The 26489-nt window shown below is 46.3% G+C and overlaps 1 protein-coding gene across 1 annotated transcript in view; it reads left to right on the top strand.

The window, feature by feature from the left end:
- RCOR1 (REST corepressor 1) overlaps positions 1-26489 on the top strand; it is a 164288-nt gene that overhangs the window by 92433 nt on the left and 45366 nt on the right. Inside the window, 2 exon segments of the mRNA XM_077323738.1 lie at positions 17485-17537; positions 22375-22536. Of these exon segments, the coding sequence (XP_077179853.1) occupies positions 17485-17537; positions 22375-22536 (215 nt within the window).

Genomic DNA, 26489 nt, shown 5'->3' on the forward strand with positions numbered 1-26489 from the left:
CTCTAGAAATAATTTCTTGGTTTCACAGAAGGAGATCCCATTTGGGCACCGAATGTTGCAAACATTCACCGTTTTGCCCAGTTTTTAATTTTAAAAACAAAAAAAAACTTGTACTCAAACTAATGCCTTGTTCTGCTTTATCACATAGAGTAGCTCAATAGAGAAGAAATGCTCCAGTTTTGCTTGGGGCAACAAATTGTGGCAAATTCCTTTAGTCACTGCATGTATGAAGGGGGGGGGGTGGATTGTGTCAGTGGAAGAGTGTGCACCTGCCACTGCCAACCTGTGCCTTTTCCCTCAGTGGTTCCCCCCACCCTTTTCAGTATCACCCTTTTCAGTGAGCTGCAGTGGATTCCGTATGCGCACCTGTCCTAAGTCCCAGCAGGGTGGATAGAAAGAACAGGCCCATTTGTCTACCGGTGAACCCTTGACTGCTTTGTAAACTGAGGGAAATGTGCACACATGCTTTGGATGCTTCCCTGACACTTACCACAGATCATTGGGTTTGTGCATAAGTATTGGACGCAGAACTGAACATCTTGAGAATTTTGGCTCCAGTGTTTTCTCCCCACCCACCCCCAGCCATTATTTTCTGCCTCAGAAATCACTGCTCTTATTCAACCTGTCAGCACTTATTGAATTTTGAAAGCGGGTAGTAGGCACCACTAAAATGTGACTGCCTTGAAAGGGTGGGGTGGGGGGAGACACGGACAGCCCCGAATGGCTGCCATGCAGTCACAAATGTTGACGTTCTAAGCCAAGTGTCTTCATACCATGGAAGCACATGTTTACAAATGTGTTTATTTGTTGTATGGTGTGTGTAGTTTGACCATAAGGAAGTTGGACCATAAAACCGAAACCTTGAATCTGATCCGGGCAGCAGTCGGTAACCAATGCAGCTGCCTCAGCACAGGCTGGATATGGGTCCTCCAAAATGTCCCTGTGAGGACCCTAGCTGCTGCAATTTGTACCAGCTGTAATTTCCGGATCAGGTGCAAGGGCAGCTGCATTTTTACCCTTGCTTTGCTTTCCAAGAAGTCTGTGCCGGCTAAATTAGACCGCTACACTTGGCGGTAGAGTCTTTTCCTCCAGGATAACATATGCATCTAAAATTTGCTCTGTTCCTTGAGGGACTTACTGTAACCTGAATCCTTCCAGCCGTGTCTATTTTGTAATCTAGTTAAAAGCAGCATCCACATTAATTCCTGCATTCTTCTTACATGAGGAAGATGCCAAGATGGCTAGGAAGATAGCAGCCTGAGACTGCAATGTGCAATCTTCTTTTTGTCTTGGACAAAAAGTGCTGTTACTTGAAATCCGTCCCCCCCCCCCCACACACACACTGTGGTACAAATGGGCTGTAAGTTTACTTGTTCTCTGTTTTGAGGCTGTCTTTTTCAGCCTCTTCTGCCTCAGATTGGCACCCACATGGTGTTGTGATTAGACTAGGCTTTAAGAGTCTCGGGTTCAAATCCCATGTCTTCCACAGAAACTTTGGGATAACTTTGGACCAGCCTCTCTCTGGCTAACGTACACCCCAGGATTGGTGTCTGGAAGATAAACTTGGGGGGGGGGGGAGAAGAACAATTGTGTATGCTTCTTCCCCCATGTTAGGGGGAAATGTGGGGCATACAATACATTAATGAAATAATAATAATTTAGGGCCATTATGCGAATAACATGGACCCGACTCTGTTTTCATGCGGTGAACTTATACCTCATCTACAGCATTATTAAGTACTTCAGAGGCCCACAAATTGCAACTGAAGAGCTGGCTACAACCAGAAACACATCACCTCCCATAACTACCAGTAAATGTGAAAAATATTTTCTTCTAGGGGGTAACAAAAGTCCATCAAATCAGCATGGAGATGCCATAAATCAGTAACAAGAGAGTGATGTGTTGAGAGCAAAGTTAAATAGCTGTTATTGCTTTCCTATTGGCCTCTCTGCGGCTCTGCTACGTAGCAGGTTTCAGTATTTTGGAGGCCTTTCCAGATGCTCCAGTTGAAGCCGGAAGACTGCAGCCCGTGGCTGAACGAGGCTGATGATGTCATCTAGCATGCTTTCCTGTTGTGGTAGAACTGCTTTAAAGCCAGTAGTAAAACTGCCAAGTTCTGGAAAATCATATTTCATGTCCAAAACAGGGCACAAGCGCATTTGCCAAGAAGCTAGCAACTGTAATATTAATGCTTCCTCTGCGCATGAATGTTTGATCTCTCTCTGTCCTTTTTGTTCCTCCTCTGCAGTGCCCAAGCACAAGATTTCTGCATGTCTTTTGGCTGTTTTCTATGATGCCAGCAATGGATCTATCCTTGATTTGTACCAGTGTTCCTGACCTCCGAAAGACAGGCACTGGCTCCTGTTAATATTTCAGACGTTAATTCTTGCTTCTAGTCATGTCTGCTGTCCGCCACTCAAGAATACAGAGTGTTTTGCCGTAGGCATATATGCAACTTGGTATCTCTCCCCACCTCCCCCAAGATTTGTTGTCCTTTAAGAATTATTCCATTTGTCCTGGATTTTCATACCATTCCAAGCCGCTCCCAAGGGGAGTGGGGGCGGGAAACGAAACCATGAATACGTAAAAAATGTGAAAACATTGAATCATAAATACAATTTGGTTTCAGAGGCAATACCAGACTGTAGAGTCACAGTACTCCAGTTGTGTATTTGGAGAATTGGTCATCTTTCCCTTTGTGAAACCTGCTTGAGTTCTTACAAATGGAGGAGTCACTCTACCTCCTCGCAGGGTAACAGACTACGGCAGTTCCCAAATAGTGCACAGAACGGAAGCTTTACCACCCTTTCTCCCATTTTGTCGTCTTCTTGCGGCAGTTTTACCAAAAGGCCACAAGGTGGCAGAATTGCTTTACGAATGGCCTCTCTGCCCCGCCACCTGCTACCAGCCAAGCTTCCTTGCTCCTTCCTCTCTCTTTTTTATAGCTAAGGTTAAAACTGCTCCAGGTATTTTGTTTAGGCTGTCACCGTGTTCCGGAGCCCGAAGGGGTTTTTGGATTTGCATGCAAGAGATCGGCATCGGGTCCGCTACATGATAATGGATTTTGGGAGCAAAGAAGGGAAGAACGAGAAATCTTTGCTCGCTTCTGCCTTAGCCTTCTCGTTGTTTGATCAATGCTAGAACCCGCAGCAGGCATACTAATACGGGGGATGCTGCCGGAACTGCTGCGTTGTCCTCAAGTCACCCTGTTCTCTCAGTGCATTTCGGCACGTAACGGACAAGGTGTTCAGAGCCTCCTTGCGGTACCTTGTCACGTACCGGTGATTTAAGGCTTGCTGGGGTAGCTTTGCTTTAGGATTTCTTGAGCTTTCTTCAGGCTCGGCTCGTATGAATCCCCTTGCCTTGGACGGTATGATGTGGGGAGAGGGGTCTGGAGGTCCTTTCGGCAGCCATCTATACGTAGCCAGCAAAACGGTCAGGAAGCAGGATTTCAAGACCGTGGCGTGTCGGTGCAGGAGGGGGGAGTGGAAACCCATACAGAAAAGGGGCTATCGCTCCAGAGGCTGGGCTCTGTTGAAAGGAATTGGGTCATGGCAGTGCTGTTGTTACCAGGCTGTAAAGTAACTAATGGGTCTGGGGGTGTACTGGCCCCCAAAAGCCATAAAGATGACTTGCCCAAAGCACTACAGTTCCCTCCCCCCCCAGCTAATATCTCTTGTAGGTCTAATGGGTTTTTTTTTCTTCCCACATTATGGTTAGTGCCCAATCAAAGAAACTGTTGTTGATTTACCATATCTGCATAAATTTGCATACAAATAAAACAGCAAATATAGTATACTTCTGTCAAGGTATTTTTTGTTTGTTTCTGATACACATTCTCGCGTTTGTTGTCTTAGTTGTGCACATATGATGCATTTATTGTGCACATATGATGCATATTCTACCATCTGTTGTCTTAGAAGAGGCATTCCCTCCTGTGCAACAGAGTGGAGAATGCCTCTTCTAAAGAGAAAAAAGGTTGTTTTTAAAGTAAATATTTTTATTAGGGATAAGCTATTCTATCGGCTAAGTGCTGTTTTTAAAAAATAGATCACAAAGTTTTGAATTGACTATTCTAACGAATCATTCGGCTTAATGTTGCCGCATGGGAGGGTTGGCAGGCTGTTCAACTTATACGGCCGTTTCCTTAACAAAATGGAAGCTGGCCTATGAATCCGTGGGTCTGCCTCTCACAAGCATTACTAAATCATTTTTTTAAAAGGGTGCATGAAAGCTTGAGAAGGACTTGCGGGGCGTTAACACAAAAAACCTACTAGCCATTCATTGTAGCTTAAAGTGTGCGGTATATATAAAAGTCTCTTTGCACACTTTTTCTAAGTGTACACATTGAATGTTTTAAATGTAAACCTCTAAATAGGACAGATTGTGCAGATCTGTATATACGGTGCAGGGGCATTTGTCAGGAAGCTTCCAATTTCCTGTGGAAAGGCTGTATGGGCCAATGATGGAACAGATGCTTATTATGTAGAAGGTCACAGGTTCAGTCCCCGCCATCTCCCGCAGGATCAGGTAGCAAGTGATATGAAATACTTTTGACTGAGACCTCGGAGAGCCATTTGTCAGAGTAGAGAATCTGAACATTCTTTTCATTGGATGCTTTAGGATGCTTTGGGCTGATCCTGCGTTGAGCAGGGGGTTGGACTAGATGGCCTGTATGGCCCCTTCCAACTCTATGATTCTGTGATTCACAGTTCCCAAGCTAGGACGTCATTTCGGGGGCAAAGTTCTCCAGGAAGAGTGTAGAAATAACCAAGGATCTGCGAGGCAGGCTGTTTATTTAAAACCAGTTTTACAGACTGCCGGACGACGGCAGTTTACAAGATGATAATCGATGAAACAATTGGAGCCAGCAATGGCAAAGCTGCAGCACCTTCAAAAAAAATTTAATATCCCTTAAAAATTGACACAGCCATAAAACCAGCACCCGTCACAGCAAACACGAGGCGAGAGAGGGGCGAACGGCACGTCAACCATAAGTCTGGGTGTAGCGAGAGATCTTCACCTGGTATCTCAAGTCAAGCAAGCTTGATGGTTGTGGGAGGGAGTTGTAGAATTGAGATGCTACCACCAAAGAGCAGGGGCTGTGACTCAGCGGTAGAGCGTCTGCTTCGCATGTAGAAGATACTGGTTCAATCCCTGGTGTCTCCAGCTAAAAGGATGAGGTAATTGGTCACGAGAAAGGCCTCTGCCGGACACCCAGGAGAGCCACTGTGGGTCCAGGTAGACAGTCCTGATTTTGATGAGCCAGTGGTCTCATTCAGCACAAGGTGTGTTCTTTTGTGAATGAGGGCCCTTTCCTAAAAGGCTGTGCATCCCTCCTCCAAGGGTAGGCTGCTTATTAACATAGTTGGCAGGCAGGGTCACGTGGGAGCAGAGGGTGAATACTACTGTGCTTATGTTTAGGCTAGGGAAAAAAATGGAATATGGAACTAGAGGAGGAAAGACTGTTCTTAAAATCCATTTCTAAGAACTCAGAACCAGCTCCTGCAACGGAAATGCTTGAGACTGTGTGCTCGCTTTACCGCAGAATAAATGTCACCCTGCAGAAGTAAAAGTGCTTAAAAACACCAGCTGCCAAGGAAAAGCAGAGAATATTTATCTTCTATATTTTCGATTCGCGCCCCCTCCCCCCCAAAAAAACACCCAGTTTTCTCCTCGGAATTAGTCTTTATACAACCAGTTCTATCACTAGAATTTGCAGTGTATAATAGCTTTTTAAATTAGTGGGGACTTGTGTTTATGAAAAATTACTGATTATTCCTTAATTAATCTCAATTGCTGATGGTTACTTAAGCTTTCCATTTTTCATAATTAACATAATGAGCTAAAAAGATTAGAGTGAAAAAAGATGTTCGTCCTTAGTGTACTGCTAACAAATGAGCTCAGACAATTGCTGGGGGCTCATCCACATATTCCAAAACGTTGGAAATTCTTGACACGTACGTTGGGGAAAGCGTTTGCACATGTGTGCAGCACTGCACACAGAAAGCGATGTGTAAATTGGGCAAGCACATGTATAATAAAGGTAAAGGTATCCCCTGTGCAAGCACCGAGTCATGTCTGACCCTTGGGGTGATGCCCTCTAGCATTTTCTTGGCAGACTCAATACGGGGTTTGCCAGTGCCTTCCCCAGTCATGACCGTTTACCCCCCAGCAAGCTGGGTACTCATTTGACTGACCTCGGAAAGATGGAAGGCTGAGTCAACCTTGAGCCGGCTGCTGGGATCGAACTCCCAGCCTCATGGGCAGAGCTTTCAGACTACATGTCTGCTGCCTTACCACTTTGTGCCACAAGAGGCTCTTACATGTATAATCCAGCCACCTAAATGTGGAAGGATAGCAGAAATCAGGAAGGATGTCTTTGTGTCTGGCTTTCATACCATGAGTATATCTAATTCCAGATCAGGCCATAGAGTATGGATCAAAACATCCACAGAACGGAGGCAGGGTCATGCAGAAAGGTTTGTAATGTAAAGGAAGTCCTAGGTTTGCAGAAAAATCTCAAATCTTAAAAAAAAACCCAGACAATTAAAACTGCAAACACCTGTAGCCTCTTGTGACTGTTTTGTGGCTCTAGGGGTTGGGGCAGGGCTTGGGGGATTTCCGCCATGTTTATAGACCGTTGGCTTTATTGTACTGATATTTTATGCCCATTTTAATGGGGTTTTAATGAGGGGTTTTAGCTGGACATTTTGTAACCCACCACAAACCTGATTGGGAGTGGCGGGTAAATAATAATAATAATAATAATAATAATAATAATAATAATAATAATAATAATAATAATAATAATATTGCTGAAACTTTCAAGCCTTGGTTTCTGTAAAGCAAAGTTGTGGGGAGGGAAGAAAAGATGTATTTAGATGTGGACACTGGGGGGGGGGGTGAGGTTTGGTGAGGAACTTAGTGGGATATAATGCCATAGAGCAGGGGTAGTCAAACTGCGGCCCTCCAGATGTCCATGGACTACAATTCCCAGGAGCCCCTGCCAGCATTTGCTGGCAGGGGCTCCTGGGAATTGTAGTCCATGGACATCTGGAGGGCCGCAGTTTGACTACCCCTGCTATAGAGGCTGCCCTCCAAACCAGCCATTTTGCCCAGGAGGACTGATATTTGTCATCTAGAGATCAGTTGTAATTCCCAGGCAGTATTGGTGGTTGGCGACTCTGCCCTGCCTGGCTGCTTTTTAGTGCTGCTGTGGGTTTTAATTTATATTATAATTTGCCTTGAGCTTTGGAGGACACAGGCTTATATAGGAACGAATATATATACCTAAAAAGGGCGAGAGATTGCCTCTGGCTGATCTCATTGGCGTCCTAAGAACCCAGCACAGCGAACAATGGCGGATGAATGTTACAGCAGATCAAATTGTGAAGGGTATGCAGGTGGTCATGATAAATGGGAAGCAACGCATTCAGCAAATGGCCCATAATTTGGGAACAACACACAGTTAAGATCTGATACGCAGAAGCAGCAAAGGAATAGTCACAGGAGCCTTAAAAGTCCAGTTTCTGAACCTGCTCCACAGTCCCATTTCCTTTTGGATCAGTTTCCAGCGGCGGCAGCGGCCAAATGCCTAGTGAGCAGATGCCGAAGCCGAACGTCACTTTTATTTATTATGTTAGTAACTTCGTTTATACACCACCTCAGTCCCCTTGGGGACCTTGAACAAAAAAAAGATTCTGTGAAAAAAGTTTCACCACTCCTATAAACCTCAAGTTAAAACATACACCAGTACTTCTAATAAAAAATCTTCCTATTTGTTACTTCTAAGGAGTGATAAACCTCCACAGATTATTAAAGAACTACCTTCAAAGCCCATTCCTGAGAATGGGCCTTCAAAGGGTCCCCTTTCCTGGCCCCTGGACAAGCAGCTTAAGGTGGCTTTGGGCCGCAGCTTGCAGCCGGATCAAGAGGTGCGGGTGGGGGCTGGACAGCTCGTTAGGAGGCCTGGGACAGAGCTCCTTAGCAGGCAGTCAGCAGGCTGGGAGGCCCTTGTCAGCAGGCCCAGCCTAGCAGGCCAAGAGGCCCTCATTAGCAGTCCACCTCAACCTCCACCACAGCCCCCTCTGCTGCTGGCTCCAGGCACTGAGGCACAACTGAGAGCAAAGAGCCTAGAGTCCAGGGACGGAGGGCGGGAGCTGCAGGGGCAGGGCCAATCAGGACAAAGCTGGCTGCACCCTGATTGGCCCTATTCTAACTTGGACAGCTGGACATGTCCCACCCCCTAGGCTGTTTCATAAATATATAGAACAACAACAATGGATAAGGATAGAAGATCAACCTAGTATGTTAAACACCTATACTGCAGTCTCATGGTGTGAGTCCATAGTGCTCTCTCTAACAGTAACAGCAAAAGAACAATAAGACAGACACTCATCACTCTTAAAGGAACAGACCAGTCTTGAGTCCTCAGTCCACAATTCAACAGATAGTAAGTAACTGTGGTCATCAAATGATGTCTGTAGATTCCTGAATTCATCCAGTGCTTTTCCTCCAGATAATTAATCCAATGCCATTAATTTTCCTGTAGTAAAACAGAAACTGCTAGCTGTTCCTTGAAATTTTTGAGTGCCCTGCTTGTTATTGGTACCAGCTAGATATCAAGAATATCTACATGATAAATAGGCATATGTATCTATATATTTATTACATTTGTATACCACCCTCCCTGAAGTCTCAAGGTGGTTCACATATCAAAGCAAAACACCAAAATTGTGACAACTTGCTCTTTAGGAATATAAACATTAATTTGGACCCAATATTCCTTTCCATAGCAGACCATGGTCATGCTGTAGAACAAGAAGGCTCTTGGGTAACAACCCTACAGACATGTGGTTGAAGGGGCAAGATGTAGCGTTAAAACTTTTTTCACAGTGTCTTTTTTTGTTCATATAATGTGCCAAACCGTGACCCTGTAAGTAGTGATTGTTTACCCATGGGGAACCTCACATCATTCTCCTCTCCTCCATTTCATCCTCACAACAGCCCTGTGAGATAGAATCATAGAGTTGGAAGGGATCTCTGGGGTCATCTAGTCCAACCCCTTGCAGAATGCAGAAAATTCACAAATACCTACTCATAGTGACCCCAATGCCATGCCCAGATGATGCCCCACCTAGGTAGGTTAGGCAAGGAGCATGTGACTGGCCCAAGGTGAACTCTATACATTTTGTAAAATGAAGTGATGTAGCAAGGATTGTACCAGTTCAAAGAACTCCCGGGACAAGCAATTTTTAATGTTCTTTTATGTGTTCCGTTTGTTAGGGGAGCCCCAATTCCCTCCTAATAGTTAACTAAGACATCAGGGGGAAAGATTCTGGTCTAACTCTTGCCTGCTACACTCACTTTCTGTTTCCAGGCTGTTTTTAGCTGTCAGAAAGTTGATTTCCCCAAAATGTAGTCTGAAGAGGTTGAATCGGTTCTGCCACATTATTCTGTCACATAGCTGCAGTAGCCTTCAGTTAATGGGTGAGTTTCATGAGCGAGGTGTGAAGTCTTTCTTCCTTTTTAGCCCTCACTAAATCCTTTTGTGCAGTGGCTGACCACAAGCTTCTTTATTCTGAGAGGGGGAAGAAAAATTTTACATGCTTCACACTTTCATTGTGCTCCCTTTAGCTATCTTCTTCTGCTCTTCTAATCTTTAAAAGTTGCAAACACTTTGCCGTTTCCTTCCAGAGAGTATTCTTACAAGCTGCTTGATTCCCCCCCCCCCCCCCGTTCAATTACCTTTCCCAGCATTTCAGTAACCTTTTTGAGATTATTACACAAAAGTTTGAAATGGGGATGTGCCATTAAAGCAAATCATAAAACTAGCAAAAAGAACAAAATCCAACTACCACCACCACGAAGATCAGTGATGCATGGTCATTTGTTTCTACTTTTCCGTCGAGTTTCTGACAGTTCCTAGAGAGGCATGACATCTGCCCCTCTTAGATCTCTGCCCCACCCAGTCTCCCCGCTTGTTGTGGGGCAAGTTCTATCACCCCTAGTCTGATCCATAGGAAAGTCTCTCTTCCACCTCACTTTTGCTAAAAGAAAGGGGCATCTGGAGAAGACCCTGCCAAACGTAAAAACAGGTGTTAGTGTAGACTTTTTCACCTTTTTTACCACTGAGATACCGCTGAACCATTCTTCAGGTTTCGAGAACCCCCAGAAGTGAAGCTTATTAGTTGACCTCGAGCTCTTTATCTCTCAGCCTCGCTTGCCTCATGGGGGCTATAAAGTGGCAGAAGAACCTAAGCTCTGTGGAGGAAGAGTGGTATAAAAGTGTTGGACCTATAACGCAGCAACTAGTGTTTTTTTAAAGTTGTTTTGCAAATGTCTTTGCATTTGCAAAACAACTTAAAAATAAACATAGTTGCTTTGTTATAGGTCCATGGTGTCTATGGTTCTAAAGTCATTTTTGTATTAGTCTCACAGCAATCTTGGGAAAAATTGAGGCTGAGAGTGTGTGACAGTCCTCGGACAGCCCTCACTTCAAGAAGGACGTAGATAAAATTGAAAGGGTACAGAGGAGAGCGACGAGGATGATCTGGGGCCAAGGGACCAAGCCCTATGAAGATAGGTTGAGGGACTTGGGAATGTTCAGCCTGGAGAAAAGGAGGTTGAGAGGGGACATGATAGCCCTCTTTAAGTATTTGAAAGGTTGTCACTTGGAGGAGGGCAGGAAGATGCTGTTTCTGTTGGCTGCAGAGGAAAGGACACGCAGTAATGGGTTTAAACTACAAGTACAACGATATAGGCTAGATATCAGGGAAAAAATGTTCACAGTCAGAGTAGTTCAGCAGTAGAATAGGCTGCCTAAGGAAGTGGTGAGCTCCCCCTCACTGGCAGTCTTCAAGCAAAGGTTGGATGCACACTTTTCTTGGATGCTTTAGGATGGTTAGGGCTGATCCTGCGTTGAGCAGGTAGTTGGACTAGATGGCCTGTATGGCCCCTTCCAACTCTAGGATTCTATGATCACCCCGTGAGCTTTGGGGATGTGAGGAACTGAACCTGTGCCCTCAGCTCAGTAGCCATTCTAAAACTCTTGGGGGAATCTGTAGATCACCAGTTTTCACCTGAATGACACAGTGGCAGATAAACAAACTCGTGGTTAATTAGTATTTGTTTGAATTTTTGAAGTCTTTGAAGACCATTCCCTTCATAGCTCGTGGGGTCCAAACAAGATCACAAAACCGACGTGTAGTTCTGGGGGTTCTTGTTGATGTAATTAAGTGCAGAGTACCCAAGAAGTCTCTTGTTTCTCACTGATCTGAAAGTTGAAGAGGAAGAAGTTGGACCTCGTGGTGCAACGAAAACCTCACCAGACTTTGGAGGGGGTCAGAGGAAAGTTCATTTCCCCCTCCATATCTGGCATTGCATCGTTTTGGGAACCGAGGGGGTTTCCTTTTGCTTCTTTCTGACATCATTATAGCCTCAAATAGAGCCCATGTATTTATATTTCTTCCTTGCTCTGGTAAAGAGGTCAGGGTAGGTTAGCACAGTCTTGTCGCTAGTGCAGAACCCAGTTGTGATTGGGGACTCAAAATTGCCTCCCGGCTGCTGAGAAACGGATGACCCAGCAGTGACTCACGGCCCCTGATGTGTGGCATTTTCTCTAGTGGCCTGAGCCTAGCCTGTACACACAAACACACAAAGATTAACCAAACACAGTTCAGGTTCCAGTGCCAGACGCTTTCTACAAAAGCCTTTCAGAAACCCCCTCTGATATTTGTACCTTAAAAATAAAAAGTGCAGAAGCAGAAGCATTCAGAGAAGCACTCGGCTAGCCAGATCACAGGACCCTACAAAGGTTCTGTGAATAACAAGGCGGCCAGGGTTCTTCCTGCCAGACTTTGTTGCCCTCTGCTACTCTGTGCTCCATGAGATGTCACTTCCACTGCTACTCTGTGCTCCATGAGATGTCACATCTCGTAACTCTAGGAATAGCCAGAAACTCTGTGATTTTTGCCCAAAAGAGCTTCTGGGATCCCTAGAGCTACCTGGTTAACTTCCCAGGTTTTCCTGAAAATGATGTCATGTACATTGTGGTGCTGTATGTCCCATGGGAACTTTACTAAATGAGCTCTCTCCCTAAGAGAGAATTAGCCCAAATCATAGATTGCAAAGATGTACAAACTACAAAATGTCATGGTTTGCATTCTTCATAGCAGATTGCCCACCGTCTTGGTTTGGAAGGTGCAAAATATGGTCGCTGATTTAGATCAGGGCTCGTCAACCCCGGTCTGCGGCCCGGTACCGGTCCGCCGGCAGCCGCGCCTGCCTCTCCCCCGCCCCCCGCAGTGAGAAGCTCGCCAGGCTCGCCAAAGCGGCCGCTTCACTCGCAGCCCTGCTAGCTTCTTGCTGTGAGAGGGGGGGAAGAGGTAGGCGCAGCCTCCGGCACGCGAGTAGACACAAATGCGCATGCACGGAGCTGCCGCGCATGCGCTTTAGCGCCCCTTGCTGGCGAAAACGCACATGCGTGGCTACTCTGCGCATGCATGTTTTCGCCAGCAGGTGGTGCTAATGTGCATGTGCGACGCCTGGGCCGCCAGCTCTCCCTCACCCCCGGAGGAGGTCCTCAACCAGGAAAGGGTTGGGGACCGCTAATTTAGATGGCACCGTAGAAATATTAACCCGGACACACACACACACAGTCCAAATCCACACAGTTCAAGAGCATGGTTTGGCATCACATCTGAAACTGTGTTGACTTTGCATTTTTTACGACCTTACCCCTTGCAAAAAAGATGCAAAACGATTTGCCTTTCAGTAGCAGATGTGTAAGGAAAATTGTAAAGTTATATATCTATATCCTGCTTGTCTTCCTGTTGGGGATCCAAAGCAGATACAACATTATTCTCTCCCTTCTCTGTTTTATCCTCACGGCACCACCAGCCCTGTGAGGTAGGTTGACCTGAAAGAGAGCAACTGGCCCAAGATCAGTCAAACAAGCTTTTGTGGTAGGGATTTGAACCTGGGTTCTTTTGCACTTTAAACCTGGCTCTTGCACCGCACTGGCACCTGGAATGATGCAAAACTGCTTATTCCTTACTGTTACTTCAAGAGTGCAGGGAAATTGGGGGCACTGCTCAGAAACTGTTAGTTTGTGAGCTTCTGATCTAAACCCTGGCCGTTAGAGGCATTTGGCCTGAATTCTAGCTCAAGCTAAATGAGTGAGGAGATAAAAGGTTATCTGCAAAGTCTTGCACAATTTTCTTATGAAGACCAGTTTGGACACAGTATTTTTTGCTTTGTTGTCAGGGCAATTAAGATCCGCATGAGGAATACATAGTACGGGGGTAGTCAAACTGCAGCCCTCCAGATGTCCATGGACTACAATTCCAGGAGCCCCTGCCAGCATCTGCTGGCAGGGGCTCCTGGGAATTGTAGTCCATGGACATCTGGAGGGCCGCAGTTTGACTACCCCTGACATAGTACTTCTATAGCACAAAGCATCATAGTAAAAAGTTCAAGAGAATCCCTGGCCTTTTTTAATTTTGTAAGCCTAGAACTGCTGACTCCTGCCGTCTCTTTCTTTCCCTCTCTTTTCTGATAGACCTGTGTTTTTCTATATTCTGGAATTAGAGAAACTTCAAGTTCTCACATGGCAGGCTAGAAACTTTCATAAACTCGCCTGCAAGACTCCTGTGACCCCTTCTGGCTGTCAGTATGCCGCAAATGACTAAGCAGAGGTCTGTGTGGGTGGGTGAACTCAGCTTCTTTGCGGCTCACAATTTTGGGGGATTGATTTTGCTAGACAGGGTTAACAATATAGCCTCAACCTGTGGTCTGGAAACAGCCAAAGCTCTGTGAATTGGGATGGTGTGTGAACCAGCCGAAAACCTGCGAAAGCCATGTGGTGCAGTCCTGACTGGGCTGTGTGATCACACACTACAGGTAGTGGAGGGAAGTGCATATATGAATGCTAACTTCTGACCGTGCAAAAATAAAACATGCCTTCACATATTGCAAGGTGTGTGTTTCCATGGTTCCATGATTCCATGCCCCCTCCACCCAGGGTCCGGGGCAAGTCAGAGCACTGGGGCCCCACCGACACAACCAGTCACAGGAACAAAAAGTTACCAATAAAATTTGTTGTTGTTAGTTGCAAAGTCGTGTCCGATCCATTGCAACCCCATGGGACAATGATCCTCCAGGCCTTTACCATTTCCCTCTACCATTTCCCGGAGTCCATTTAAGTTTGCACTGACTGCTTCACTGACTCCATCCAGCCACCTCATTCTCTGTCGTCCCCTTCTTCTTTTGCCCTCGATCGCTCCCAGCATTAGGCTCTTCTCCAGGGAGTCCTTCCTTCTCATGAGGTGGCCAAAGTATTTGAGTTTCATCTTCAGGATCTGGCCTTCTAAAGAGCAGTCAGGACTGATCTCCTCTAGGACTGACCGGTTTGTTCGCCTTGCAGTCCAAGGGACTCGCAAGAGTCTTCTCCAGCACCAGAGTTCAAAAGCTTCAATTCTTTGACGCTCGGCCTTCCTTATGGTCCAACTTTCGCAGCCATACATTGCAACTGGGAATACCATAGCCTTGACTAAACGCACTTTTGTTGGCAGGGTGATGTCTCTGCTTTTTAGGATGCTGTCTAGATTAATTAACATTAAAATTAAAATTATATTTATTGATACCTCCAGCAAAATCACTGCTTAAAACGTTAAAAAGAGCATGCAGTCCAGCAAAGATTAATCAACATAGCCTGTCCGTTCACATAGATTTGCATGGGGCCCCTATGCGCGTGGGACCCTGGGGCAAGTGCGTTAAGACAGACCTGCCTTGGCTTCCATTTCAAAAAGGGAGATGATTGAAGCTCAGGTTTTCATTTTATTTATGCCACCTAAATACAGTAAGCCACAAAGCCGCGTAGGTTGGCGCTTGCGCATGGAATGTCAAGCAGGCTCCTTGGAACGGTCTCCTCCGCTATCAATAATTTCTCAAGGTAATGAAACAATCTATCACGGCCCCCACTCTCCTCCTGGGTATGCGCCTCTCCCTTTCGCAAAGCTGATTTGTCGCTCCTCTGGTCCCTTCCCCTGTGCACGTCGCAATGGCCGCTCCGTGCAGCTGCGATTGGTAATTATTTTGACTCGGGGTTCAGCCCAGAGTCAATCGAGTACCTCTTAAACTTCCTATTCAAAGAGAAGTCTCTGTCCCCCCCCCCCTTCCAAATCGCTTCTATGCTCTTATGCCGAAAGCTCTGAGAAGGCTCTTAATGGACAGTAAAACCCCTGACTTTAATTGCTGCAGACATTAGGACATTAAGAGCCTAATTTATAAGAGAACTTTTCAATCCCTTTTCCTTTATAGATCTTTGGAGATGGCGAAAATGGTTAAAATACTATCTGGAGGGTGAGCTTGGCTTCACACTAAAAGGCATTTAATCGTAGCTCTGTGTGTGTGTGTGGGGGGGGGGGAAGGACTTGGTTTGCCAATACAAATTTTTTTGCTTCGTCAGAGAATGGTGACTCTGTAGGGTTTTTAAGGTAAGAGTCTTTCAGAGGTGCTTTGCCTCTTTGTCACGACCCTGGTATTATTTTGTGGCCTGCCTTCCAAATAGCGACCAAGGCCGACTCCGCTTAGCTTCCGACATCCGACAAGATCGGGCAAGTCAGGTCAAGGCCTGCCAATACATACTAGATTCTTTATTCGTGGTGGAGAATGAAGCGGACGAATGAATGGAAGAGAAAATGGTGTTTAAAGTAAACTGAGGGCCAAGCTTTTCCGGGCCTTGGCCAGCCATCAAGATGGCACGTATGATAAGATTGAAAAGTCTAATCAATCAATCAATATTTATTTATGGCCATTCAGACCAAAATTAATGGAAAAGTCTAATTCTGCAGGGTGGTCAACAATTTGGATATACTTAAGAATGCAGCCTAGCCTGATGGCAGTTTGGTCTACCGATCTTGTAGCCGTAAACAGGAAAATGGTACCAGCTAGGGGCTTTCTCATGTGTGGGATGCAGGGGCGGCCCTCAGTGACCGATTAACCGTTTTACATGCAGAAGGTCCCAGGTTCAGTTCCCCACATCTTTAGCTAAAAAGTTCAGACATCAGGTGAACTGAAAGACCACTGGTTGAGACCCTGGAGAGCCATTGCCCGTCAGCATGATCCAGATAGAACAGGACACATGAATAAATGAAACTACCTTACGCTGAATCAGAGTCAGTCTTGTCTACTCAGACTTGCAGCAGATCTCCAAGGTCTCAGGCTGAGATCTTTTCACACCGCCTGCTGCCAAATCTTTTAACTGGAGATGGTGGGGATTGAACCTGGAACCTTCTGCAAGCAAAGCAGAGGCTCTACCTCTGAGCCAGGGCTCCTCCCAAGTAGCAGTAAGCAACTTCATGTGTGTGGAGTGACCGCTTCCCCGGTGCTGATTGGGCTTGTGTCAGCTGATCACACAAGACATGTTCACAGCTCTCTGTCATGAAGACACTTGTTTTTACTCGGTCTAGTCATCTTTTGCAAGACATAGAGAAGGATCAGCAGATACTTGGTCAGTAACTATATGCAGCATAAATATATTGAGATTGGAAAGAAGGTACCGAAAATGTGGGAGGGGGCTGCTTCTCCACCTACCCTTCTTTGGCTTTTCTGGATCATGTCCATGATCTAGTGCCTTTTGATGGGTAGTGCCATCAAGCTAGCTGGAAAATATCCTTCTTAAACTTTCAGGAATGTCATTATCGGAACAGTTGCAACGATGAGATTATACAATCTGGACTGAATTGGATCCCTCCTCCCGCCCCCCTTTTCAGGCATCAGGGTTCAGTTTAACACGGAACTAAAATTATCGATGTTTCTTCCCGCTTGGAGATATGTTGTGTGTCCACGGAGAGACATTGTTGGCCCTTTCTCCTTCATCACCTGCAAGACAAAATCCAAATGCATTTCTCTCTCGATTTTGATACTTTGGAATAAGTTACAGCAATACCACAGGTCACAGAGAATGAAACATTGAATTTTTTAGAAAGCTAGCTTCTACTGAGCCAATTTATATATGTAAAGGGGCAGATGAGAGATGCATTGTTGTAAGGAAGTATGTGAAAATGCAAAATTGCCTCCTGTTGAGGCAGACCAAGGGTCTACTGAACATGGTATTGTTTGCTCTGACTGGCAGTGGCCCTCCAAGATAGGGTTATTTCCAATTCTTGTTAGCTCCTTCGGGTGGACGTGCCAAGAACTGATCTTCAGAACTTCAGTGCTACCACTGAGCCTCAGCATTTCTCACCTGCCAAAAGCTTGTCTCGTGGCCAAGCCTTTCAGTCAGTTCTGAGGTGTCACCCTGTGAAATAATTTCCTGAGCGCATGAGTTCCTCTCCATCGTTCAGGTCATGTACCGCAGTGTCTATTCCATGCCCAGCAAAACCGAAATTGACGTGGTCTTAATCACAGGAAGGAAATGGCTTGTTTAGATTTCATTCAAGACCTAATCTTCAAATTGTCTTTTCTTTTCCCCGCAGTGGACGAATACATCGCCATTGCTAAAGAGAAGCACGGCTACAACATGGAGCAGGTAACAAAACTACTTGGGGGTTAAAAAAATGCATCATAGAGGTGTGTCACTTCTATACATCCCAGTCTCTCTTCTTTTAGTATTTGGGGAATTCAGGAGAGCAAGTTCTCATGGTCAAAATCAAACTGTATTGCACTAGGCCATAGACCAGGGGTAGTCAAACTGCGGCCCTCCAGATGTCCATGGACTACAATTCCCATGAGCCCCTGCCAGCATTCGCTGGCAGGGGCTCATGGGAATTATAGTCCATGGACATCTAGAGGGCCACAGTTTGACTACCCCTGCCATAGACCATTGCAAGATCAAATACACAGCAAAATTGTTCAGTACAGTGGATTAGTACAAAACAAGCACAGATCTCTTATGGTTATCAATGAGAAAGTTCTCGTAGCCATTTAGAGCTTGAGGAAGCAATTCACATAACAGAAATGGCAGGTGAATGGTAGTTGTGAGGAATCCCACTAGGGATATCCAGTATAGTGGCTGTGGGTGCCATGGTGCCTACCAAAACCTTTTCTGGCCCCTCTCAGGTATTTTCAGAAAGTGGTCAGGGCAACATGGGCCTTTTCTGATTGTGCAGATTTTTAAGAATGTTTTGGCAGCGGAAATCACAATATAGAGATCTTCATTGTGCAACTTGAAGGTAAGGTGCAGGACCCATTTTGTGGCTACCTCCGCCTCCTGCAGCCCAAGCAAGCAAGCGTTGTGGTTTTACTAAATGGCCAACCAAGCACGCACTACCAATACTGCCTCTAGCAGCTTGTTACTGAACCTTGAGACCATGGTGTATATCTGCTCCTCCAGTCTAGTATCTGTGAGACCTTTCAAATCCCTGTTCTGCCACAAAAGTTCACTGGGAGATCGGTTGTTGTTGTTAGTTGCGAAGTCGTGTCTGACCCATCGCGACCCCATGGACAATGATCCTCCAGGCCTTCCTGTCTTCTACCATTCCCCGGAGTCCATTTAAGTTTGCACCGACTGCTTCAGGGACTCCATCCAGCCACCTCATTCTCTGTCGTCCCCTTCTTCTTTTGCCCTCGATCGCTCCCGGCATTAGGCTCTTCTCCAGGGAGTCCTTCCTTCTCATGAGGTGGCCAAAGTATCTGAGTTTCATCTTCAGGATCTGGCCTTCTAAGGAGCAGTCAGGGCTGATCTCCTCTAGGACTGACCGGTTTGTTCGCCTTGCAGTCCAAGGGACTCGCAAGAGTCTTCTCCAGCACCAGAGTTCAAAAGCCTCTACGATGCTAGGCCTTCCTTATGGTCCAACCTTCGGGAGATCAGTATTTATGACTATTTATTTACAAAACACATACCTCTCTTTCTGCCCCCACCTACAACCACCAAGGCAGCCTTTCCTAAGCCTAACCTACATCATCGTGTTCTCATGATAAAATGAGGAACGGAGGCCCACGTAGCCAGCCCTGAACTCCTTGCGGTTTTCAGAATGTTCTGGATGAGTAAATAGGTTCATCCCCCCACCTTAAGTAGGCCTCAACCGGTAATCCTGAGAGAGCCCCTCCACCTATGTGACGAAACATTAACTAACCTAGAAACTTCAGTAGATGTCAGTCAGAAAAGGGAACAACCCCTTTGCTTTTAAGATTCTCCTCAGGGGAATGGAAATTACCAGGCATGCCTGTGACAGGAACACCGCCTCAGGTAACTCTTGGCGGCGTCTTTGTGCTCCCTGTACGTCCGATTCTCAGTTTAATGAAAACGGGGTGCTTTTGGAGAAGCGCAAGGCTTGAAATTAATGGCCCATCAGAACAGTAAAGACTTACCCCCTTGAAAATGCTGAAAGTAGAAGAGCGCACTGTTTAAGCTTTTATTATTCTATGGTTCTGGGAGGCAACCCCCCCCCCCCACTGGGAGGCTTGAAAAACTACCATTATGTCTTCAGATTCTTCTTGCAGTGAGTCATAATTAAGGGAATTCCAAAAAGGAAAACTCCCTAGATGTTAAGCAACGAGAGCGTAATGACTTGTGGAACAAGCAGTGGGGGTGATGCGTTCATTCACAGACATGGAGCGGCGGCAGGTTTTGAAGTGAAAACTTTGTGCCAACAAAAAGACATTTTTCTTTCCTTTCCTTTTTTTTTTCATAGCCAAGTGGGAACGAGAGAGGAGGGGAACCCCAGAGCCAAAGTTAGCAGTCTCATTTTGAATGGTTAAGAGAAATGTTGAGCCTGGGGAGGGAGAAGGAGGGAGAGTCTTTATAGGATTGCAAAATCAGAGCTGACTTTCTCCTGGCACCAGGAGTGTATTCTGTGATATTTTTAGCTGGAGGATGGGGGATGATAATTTCTCTTGACACTTGAGAAATGCAATTTTGTCAGCTTTGCTTCAGGTATCAAGATAGTTGGGCTCTTTTGGAACATCTAGATCAGGGTTGGCCAAACTGTGACTCTCCAGATATCCATGGACTACAGTTCCTATGAGCCCCTGCCAGCATGCATTCTTTTCTTTTCTGCCAATTTTGTTGAATCATGTACCAGCTTTTGATGCCATGCAATCAATGATTCCATTCTTCTGGATTGTCTTCAATACCAGGTGGGAATCTTAAGGGGCAGTCCCTCCACTGACTTGTTTTTGGCTGATGGCCTGTGGTCTGCAGTTGGAGTTGCTGAGTCACCTCTTCAGGATCTCTTACATAAACTACCACAGAGGCCATCACCATAATACCTACGTGAAGTTGCTGAGTGGGCTAACCCACTGCATTGGCCTTGGTTATCCTCCATTTGCTGAGGACACCCAGTTCTGTGCTTCACTAAGCAAACATTAAGGAGTGGCTGGCTGTGGTCCTGAACAAATATCTGAATGTGTCAGTCAAATGCATGCTGAGTGAACAAGCTGGAATTGAATGTGGGGAGGAGAAAGTGGATGCTAGTGGAGAATACTCATGCTGGAGGGGTTTCCCAATGAGAGAGCCGGTGAGAGATATTCCTGACCTAGCTTTAAATTCTGAAAGCCATGGCTGGGTGTGTCTTTCCATTTATACCTCATGCGTAGGTTCTCATCCCTTCTTGACTTCTCTAAACTTCTTGACTTCTCATCCCTTCTTGGCTTTCAGTTCTGGAGGCCTCATCAGTTCTGGAGGCCTCATTTCAAGAAGGACATAGATAAAATTGAAAGGGTACAGAGAAGAGCGACAAGGATGATCTGGGGCCAAGGGACCAAGCCCTATGAAGATAGGTTGAGGGACTTGGAAATGTTCATCCTGGAGAAAAGGAGGTTGAGAGGGGAGATGATAGCCCTCTTTAAGTATTTGAAAGGTTGCCACTTGGAGGAGGCAGGATGCTGTTCCCATTGCCTGCAGAGGAAAGGGCACGCAGTAGTGAGTTTAAACTACAAGTACAACGATATAGGCTAGATATCAGGAAAAATTTTTGACAGTCAGAGTAGTTCCGCAGTGGAATAGGCTGCCTAAGGAGGTGGTGAGCTCCCCCTCACTGGCAGTCTTCAAGCAAAGGTTGGATACACACTTTTCTTGGATGCTTTAGGATGCTTAGGGCTGATCCTGCGTTGAGCAGCGGGTTGGACTAGATGGCCTGTATGGCCCCTTCCAACTCTATGATTCTATGATTTTATGATTCTATGATTCTAAACTTGCTGTACCTATCTAGACTTCTGTAGCTTTCAGGCTTGACTAGTGCAATGCTTTTCTCTGTGGGGCAGTCCTTGAAAACATATTGGAAGCTTCCACTGGCGCAAAATGCAGCTGCTCTCCTTGTTCCCCTTGTTACATTTATTGAAGTTACGCTCTTCAAAACCAGGCTGATTTCAAGGTGGTGATTTTGCACTCCAAAGCCCTTTTTAGCCTGTGGAGCCTCTGGTGGGGGATCTTTACTTGGTGAATGCTGTTTCTGGTGGTGGTGGTGGTGGAGGAAAGTGCCATCCAGTCACAGCTGGTTTGCGGTGACCCTCTGTAGCAGGGGTAGTCAAATCGCGGCCCTCCAGATGGCCATGGACTACAATTCCCATGAGCCCCTGCCAGCTGGAGGGCTGCAGTTTGCCTACCCCTGCTACAGAGGGTTTTCAAGGCAGGAAACGTTCAGAGGTGGCCTGCAGTTGCCTGCCTCTGCATTGCAACCTTGGACTTCTTTGGTGGTCTCCCGTCCAAGTATTTATCAGGCCCGACGCTATTTAGTTTCTGAGGTCTAGAATCATAGAGATGGAAGGGGCCATACAGGCCACCTAGTCCGATCCTTTGCTCAATGCAGGATCAGCCTCAAGCATCCCTGATAAGTATCCAGCTGCTGCTTGAAGACCAAGTGCATGGGAGCTCAGCACCTCCTTAGGCTGCCAAACTACTCTGACTGTGAAATTTCCCCTCTTGCTTTCTAGCTGATACTGACCTACACATAGTTTAAATGTATTTGTGCATTCTAGCCTCCGTGGCCAACAGGAAACGTTCTCTGCCCTGTCTGGTTAGATTAGGCTAACCTGAGCCATCCAGGTTAGAGCAACCATTGGGGCTTTTTAATTAATTAATTTTGTTTGCATTATTCTTCATTTGAAGGAACTATAATCCACCTGAATGGTTCCTTTCAAACAAGGGCCCCGAGTACTGATCAACATTGTGTTAAAGGAGCACCTTTTTGTGACAGTGACTGTAGCTCTCTTTCTCTCTGTTCCCCCCCCCCCCCAAAGTAATAATGCAGTTCGGTAGATACTCAGCATAGCATGAATGCATCAAAGAGTGTTTGCAGTGACTTTACCCAAATGAGACCTTCTTGTGGCAGCCTAGACTCGAAGGCAGAAGGATGCGCTCTTCAAATTGCAGATCCAGTTTTTATTTACATTGATTGTTATCTCACTTCACCCTTCCCCTCCTGCAGGCTTTGGGGATGCTCTTCTGGCACAAGCATAACATCGAGAAATCTCTGGCGGACCTGCCTAACTTTACCCCATTCCCAGATGAATGGACGGTTGAAGACAAGGTCTTGTTCGAACAGGCTTTCAGTTTCCACGGGAAAACGTTCCACCGAATTCAACAGATGGTAAGGAATCCTGGAGGCCACAGGTGGAGATGTGTGTGATGGCCCTGGCATCAAAGCGAGGGAGGCCCTTGTGGATCTGGATTCTTTAGAAAATACCAGTCTATCTTGGGTTGCCCATTTTATCTAGAAAGGTATGGGGCTGGTGATGTTTGGAAATCTGCATAGCGAAAATGTTACGTGTGCTAGGTTTGGGGGCAGAGTTAAGGTATCTGAAGCAACAGTTAAACCTCAGTTGGTCTTTCGTCATCTGATTGGAATGGCTTTTTTTTTTCTGCCTGTGGAGGAGGGAGCAGAGAGATTTTGCCAGCTTCCCCGATCCACTTGCAGATTCCCAATTTTGAACACTTGAAGCTGCTTTACTGGGTCTGAGAACTGGGTGATCAAGGTCAGCCTTGCCTAACTCAGATTGGTAGCAGCTTTGTGGGGCCTCAGGCAGAGATCTTTCAGGTTGCCTACAAATGCCATTTTGGGCTGTATCAACAGGGGCATCACATCAAAATCACAAGATGTCATAGTCCCATTGTATACGGCACTGGTCAGACCACACCTGGAGTACTGTGTGCAGTTCTGGAGGCCTCACTTCAAGAAGGACGTAGATAAAATTGAAAGGGTAGAGAGGAGAGCGACGAAGATGATCTGGGGCCAAGAGACCAAGCCCTATGAAGATAGGTTGAGGGACTTGGGAATGTTCAGCCTGGAGAAAAGGAGGTTGAGAGGGGACATGATAGCCCTCTTTAAGTATTTGAAAGGTTGTCACTTGGAGGAGGGCAGGATGCTGTTTCTGCTGGCTGCAGAGGAGAGGACACGCAGTAATGGGTTTAAACTTCAAGTACAACGATATAGGCTAGATATCAGGAAAAAGTTTTTCACAGTCAGAGTAGTTCAGCAGTGGAATAGGCTGCCTAAGGAAGTGGTGAGCTCCCCCTCACTGGCAGTCTTCAAGCAAAGGTTGGATACACACTTTTCTTGGATGCTTTAGAATGCTTAGGGCTGATCCTGCCTTGAGCAGGGGGTTGGACTAGATGGCCTGTATGGCCCCTTCCAACTCTATGATTCTATGATTCTATTCAAAGCTGCTGCTTTTAGTTGGAGATGCTGGTGATGGATCCGGGGACCTTCTGCATGCCAAACAGAAGCTCTACCACTGAGCCATGGTCCCTTCCTGCACGGTTCTCTCAGTCCTGCTGGCCTGTTATAATTCTGTGCTGTCAAGCTGCGACCGATGGTGCCCTCAGGGCCTGAAGGTTTTCAAAGCAAGAGAGAATCAGAACTGGCTTCCTTTTGTCTTCCTCTGCATAGCAACCCTGGTTTCCCATCTTACTAACTATGTGCAAAACTGTTCAGCTTCTGATGAGAGAGGGCTGGTCAGGGTTCTTCAGGCCACTGGCCTGCAGGGGCACAACTCTGCCGTGGGAGAGGAAAGTGCAGAGGCTGCCTTCCTGTGATGTGAATCTTCACACTGCTTAGGATAGACTTCTTCAATATTTTAACAGTTGAGAAACCCCTGGAACATTCTTCAGGCTTCACGAAACCTCAGAAGTGGCGCAGTCGTGCAGAATATGGTTGGGCAGAATGGCTGTGTACACGCCCACCTGGGGCCCCTCCCCTTCCCACCTCTCCAGCCCCATCACTGGCCATCTTGGGAGGCGTGAGTGGGTCAACATGACCATATATGGTGATAAGGTAAAGGTATCCCCTGTGCAAGGGGATACCTTGCACCCCATGTCTGACCCTTGGGGGGACGCCCTCTAGCGTTTTCATGGCATACTCAATATGGGATGGTTTGCCGTGCCTTCCCCAGTCATTACCGTTTACCCCCCAGCAAGCTGGGTACTCATTTTACTGATCTCGGAAGGACGGAAGGCTGAGTCAACCTTGAGCCAGCTGCTGGGATCGAACTCCCAGCCTCATGGTCAGAGCTTCAGACAGCATGTCGGCTGCCTTACCACCCTGCACCACAAGAGGCTCATATATATGGTCATATCAACCTGATAAATGCGTAACACATTTAGAAAATATACTAAAAATTAATTAACTCCCACCCATTTGGGAAACCCTTCCAGGGCTGTCAAGAAAGCCTGATTTAGGATCTAAACCATAATAATTTGGCTGTGAGAGAGCACTCCACTATAAGCCACTGTCTTTGCCCAAGATCTCTGCCCCCTTGCTTTTTATAAGGGCAGAAGCTTTCTTAATATTTATATCCACCAGAGACTGAGGGTCATACTAAAGGCTGTGTGTTGTTAATTAGCAGGAGCAACGGCTGTGACTAATTTGGGTTTGCCAAAGAGTCTGGCTCAATCCGCTGTTTTAAGGCGCTCCCCTTTTCATTCTTCGGAGACCTTCTCAGCTTGGTGTACCTGACTTTTTTAAAGAGCAGAACTTGGATGTGCTGCTTGATGTGGGTCCATGGCCAAAATTCAAGTCAAAAATGCCTACCCCGTGTGGAATTCTCCCTTCTCTCCTCCCTACCCCCCTCCCATAATGTTTGTCCGAATTATCTGTATCGATTAGCTGCCCATGGTGGCAGGCAATGATATAGAGCATAGTTGGGTGGGGAAAAAAACGATTGTCCCAGCATGGGGTAGATCTGCCAGTGCCGAATTGTGTCTTCATCCGATCCAGCTTTTGCCTTTTCACTACAAGAAAATGTTGATTTAAAAAGGCAGAAATGTTAAGAACTCAAGCGTCTCTTATTTGATTTATTTATTTATTTATCGTATGGCATGTACGTTACGTAGCTGAGGCATCCTAAGATCCTGGCTTGCCACTGCTTACCCCCACATCACAGCCTTGGTATTCCTTTTTTGGGTTGCCCTTCCAAGATTCCAAGAGCTGATGGGATCACCCTCGACTGGGTTTTATTTATTTATCAAATGACATGTGTCGTGTAGGCAGGAGATGGTAGGATTGTCTGGCAGCCAGGCAAGAGACATTCGGAGGTAGCTTGCCATCGGCCGCTCCCACGTCATGACCCCTAGTTTTCCTTGGAGGTCTCCCATCCAAATGCTAACCAAGATCAATTCTGCTTAGCTTCTAAGACCTGGGCCCATTCCGCACACATAGGATAATGCACTTCCAATGTGCTTTGGCAGCTGGATTTTCCTGTGCAGAACAGGAAAATCTACTTCTAAAGTGCATTGAAAGTGCATTATCCTATGGGTGCGGAATAGGCCCTGTTGTGCTTAGTCTTCCCAGGTCTCCTTGCTGTACCTTCATCAAGTGGAACCGTTTGGCGGTCAGAAGTCTGCAGAGGAGTCTGGATTTTGGGTGGGGTGAGGTTTGGCAGCGGCCCAGTGGCAGGGCATCCGTTTTGTAGTTGCAAGGTCCCAGGCTTGCTCCCTGGCACCTCCAGTTCAAAGGACCAGACAGTGGATGATGGGAAAGGTCTCCCAGCCGATTCCAAGTACAGCAGACAAAGAGCATCCTTGGAAGGTTAAGGACCTGACTCCACATAAGACAGCTTTGTGCATACACGTGGGACGTAAAAGGTGTTTTGCATTTGTGAAGCTTTGACTTTTTAATTTGTATGCTTCTCGGCCAGGTAAAATGATCTCTTTTTGGCACATTGATGCCTCGGAGTGGGGCCTGCCGCTTTGCAGCCAGTAGTGAAAGAAATGGGGCAGATGTCAGAGCGGCTAGGGTTTCTCATAAAGCTTGTCTTGGAAGAACTGGCTTTCCTAATCCTCCTCAAAAAAAACGCACTCTTTTGACAATCGGAAGCCTACCGTGAGGGCATCTGCGGGATCTTTCTGGCACTTCAGATCATCCCTGAAGCACCCCATCAGTGCTGAATAACAGCAAAAAAGACTCTACTCCTCACTGCCTTGAGGAGTTTGCAGCCTAGACATTGAGGGAGATCTGGTAGGCGTGGGGGATAACGAAAGATGATTGAAGCAAAGGCGCTTAGGTTTCCTTGCAGTTGGGGATGAGAACTTAAGACGGGGGAAGGC

Source organism: Paroedura picta, chromosome 2, assembly GCF_049243985.1.
Source record: "Paroedura picta isolate Pp20150507F chromosome 2, Ppicta_v3.0, whole genome shotgun sequence".
Taxonomy (NCBI): Eukaryota; Metazoa; Chordata; class Lepidosauria; order Squamata; family Gekkonidae; genus Paroedura; species Paroedura picta.